The 3,274-nt window shown below is 47.9% G+C and overlaps 1 protein-coding gene across 1 annotated transcript in view; it reads left to right on the top strand.

Moving 5' to 3' along the window:
• Positions 1-2,027, top strand: part of Riox1 (ribosomal oxygenase 1) — a 4,147-nt gene extending 2,120 nt beyond the window's left edge. The window contains 1 exon segment of the mRNA XM_015493683.2: positions 7-2,027. Within this exon segment, the coding sequence (XP_015349169.1) occupies positions 7-1,538 (1,532 nt within the window). The 3' untranslated portion in view covers positions 1,539-2,027.
• The last annotated feature ends 1,247 nt before the right edge of the window (positions 2,028-3,274 follow it).

The following is a 3,274-nucleotide window of genomic DNA, read 5'->3' on the forward strand; positions in this document are numbered from 1 at the left end:
AGACAGTGGTAGAGGTGACTGCTGCACCCACCCGAGCGGTGGACACCTCGGCTCGGCTATGTGCTTCCCAGCCCTTGGGAGCCGCTGCACCACCCTGGACGCCTGCGACGCTGTTGGGCTCTCAGCTGGAAAACGCGGGTCGGGAGCTGCCCTGGGACTCTCCGCTGCAGCGCGTCTTGGCTGAGCTGAGCCGCATCCCTAGCAGCAGACGGCGGGCGGCGCGCCTCTTTGAGTGGCTTATCGCGCCCATGCCGCCGGAACATTTCTACCGGCGCCTTTGGGAGCGGGAGGCGGTGCTGGTGCGGCGACAGGACCACACCTACTACCAGGGCCTTTTCTCTACTGCCGATTTGGACTCCATGCTGCGCAACGAAGAGGTACAGTTCGGGCAGCACTTAGACGCTGCGCGCTACATCAATGGGCGGCGAGAGACCCTGAACCCCCCAGGCCGAGCCCTGCCCGCCGCTGCCTGGTCCCTGTACCAGGCAGGCTGCTCCTTGCGTCTTCTCTGCCCTCAGGCTTTCTCAGCCACCGTGTGGCAGTTTTTGGCTGTTCTTCAGGAGCAGTTTGGAAGCATGGCAGGCTCCAACGTTTATCTCACGCCGCCCAACTCTCAGGGCTTTGCCCCCCACTATGACGACATCGAGGCTTTCGTGCTGCAACTGGAAGGTAGGAAACTCTGGCGTGTCTATCGTCCTCGGGTGCCAAACGAGGAACTGGCCCTGACATCTAGCCCCAACTTCAGCCAGGAAGACCTTGGTGAGCCTGTGCTGCAGACTGTGCTGGAGCCCGGAGATTTGCTCTATTTTCCTCGCGGCTTCATTCACCAGGCTGAATGCCAGGATGGAGTCCACTCTCTGCACCTCACCGTGTCCACGTACCAGCGGAATACCTGGGGCGACTTCCTAGAGGCCATACTCCCTCTGGCTGTGCAGGCCGCAATGGAAGAAAATGTAGAATTTCGGAGAGGTCTACCTCGAGACTTCATGGATTACATGGGGGCCCAGCATTCGGATTCTAAGGATCCAAGAAGAACTGCTTTCATGGAGAAGGTACGGGTCTTAGTTGCCCGTCTGGGACACTTTGCTCCTGTCGATGCTGTGGCTGACCAACGAGCCAAAGACTTCATCCATGATTCACTACCCCCGGTGTTGACTGATAGGGAGAGGGCATTAAGTGTTTATGGGCTCCCAATTCGCTGGGAGGCTGGAGAACCTGTAAACGTGGGTGCCCAGTTGACAACAGAAACAGAAGTCCACATGCTTCAGGATGGGATAGCTCGCCTGGTGGGTGAAGGGGGCCATTTATTTCTCTATTACACGGTGGAAAACTCTCGTGTTTATCATCTGGAGGAACCCAAGTGCTTGGAAATATACCCCCAGCAAGCTGATGCCATGGAACTTTTGCTTCGATCCTACCCAGAATTTGTAAGAGTAGGGGATCTGCCTTGTGACAGTGTGGAGGATCAGCTTTCCTTGGCAACCATGTTGTATGATAAGGGGCTGCTGCTCACCAAGATGCCTCTAGCTCTAAACTAGTTTCTTGTTGATTGTTGGAAACAAAGCAGTAGTGATTTTCCACTACCACTGCCACCAGTTCACCTTTTTTTTTAAACTGGCGTTCTTACCTTGATAACCATCAGTATGGTCACATTTACTTATTTACCTTTATGACTGCTTCAACTTCACAAATCTCAGACAGTCTTCTAGAAGGAACCACTTCATCTAGGTACAAAAGTAAAAAAATGGAGGAGGAAAATGAGCTATTTCTACAGAAGTAACCTTAATGCCTAAACATTTTAGAGCACCAGCTTCATCCCCCTCTGGCTTCAGTGTGTTGTGTAGCACTGGCTATATCATTCTGCTTGAGACATTAGAAGTTTTTGTTTGGAAGTTATATCTTTCATTTGAGTTCTCTTTCATCAAATGGTGTGGGGGGGAGGGCAGTTGGGATCAGTATTCTGTTTTCTTATTAAGTTTGTATGAACATTAGAAGAGTTATTAAAGTACCAAAGAATGTTTCTCTTTTCTGAGGCTAGATTCTTATGTGGCTTGGTTTGAAGAAATGTGGGATGTGGGGATGGGGCAGAAAAAATCTATAATGGTTGAGATGAAAAGCAACTTGGAGTGATTGCAGAATATAAAATGTAGAATGTTAAACTTTTTAAAGAGAGGGCTAGGGTTATAGCTCAGCAGCGGAGTACATGTGCACAAGGCCCTGGATTCAGTCCCCAGCACCACATGCACACAGATTCAATAAAGAAAAAAATTGCATTTGATTGGGGACCTTTCTTTAACTTTGGAAGTATTTTACTCATTTTAATTACAGTACTTGAACTCCAAACAGCACAATCCTAGTAGAAAAGTCATTTTCCACTATCAGGGTCAACTAAGAGTATGTATCCTGCTCATTGCTTGCTTGAATCAGTGGCTGGCTCTGCTCCCTAAAGGGCAGCATGTCACCTACTTGTGCCTTCACAGTCCTTAATCAACCAACTTATAGCAAACTGGCCTGGAGGGAAGGCTGGTGTTCAAGTTACTTTCCACTCTCATTTTTTTTTCCTGGCAGTTGGAAGAAACTTCCCAAAATCTGGCAAGTGAATATTCTCTCATGGTTGGTGGAAAAGAGCCTGATGTACCAGAAAGAGCCTTGGAACCAGAAGACCTGGGTTTGGGGTGGTGGCTGTTAGGCAGCTGGCTGAGTGATCTGAGGCTGCTGCTACACTCGGACACACAGATTTTGTAAGTATATTTTGGTACAGCTTGATATCTGCACCCTTATCATTTAGATTGTGTCTGGAACTCTTAAAGATCCTGTCATATCTGGCAGTTTCAGTTTTTTAAGGTTGAGAACTTTTGTAATCTTTTTCTAAAAGTTATAAAAGCAAAAATGTATATAAAATAAAAATGATAGCTCCCCTCCAACTTACTTTTCAGAGGTAATTTTTTTTTTTTTTTTTTGTGGTATTAGGGATTTCGCCCAGCCCTTTTTATTTTATTTGGAGGTGGGGTCTTGCTAAGTTGGCCTAGGCTACCCTCCAATTTGCCATTCTCTTGCTTTAGCCTCCCAAATAGCTGGGATAGAAGTGTGCTATCATGCCCAGCTAATGTATCCTCATGCCCTTTATTTGACTTTTTTCAGTCAGTTCAAATAAAGTTATATCTCTCCCCCCGCCCCCACCCCCCCCAAAAAAAAGAGACAGAAAGTGAATAAAAACCTGTCAGGAATAATAGGAAGACTCAATAGTTGGTAACCAAGAAGAGGGGAGTAAGAC

The sequence above is a fragment of the Marmota marmota genome, unplaced genomic scaffold (assembly GCF_001458135.2).
Source record: "Marmota marmota marmota unplaced genomic scaffold, marMar, whole genome shotgun sequence".
NCBI lineage: Eukaryota > Metazoa > Chordata > Mammalia > Rodentia > Sciuridae > Marmota > Marmota marmota.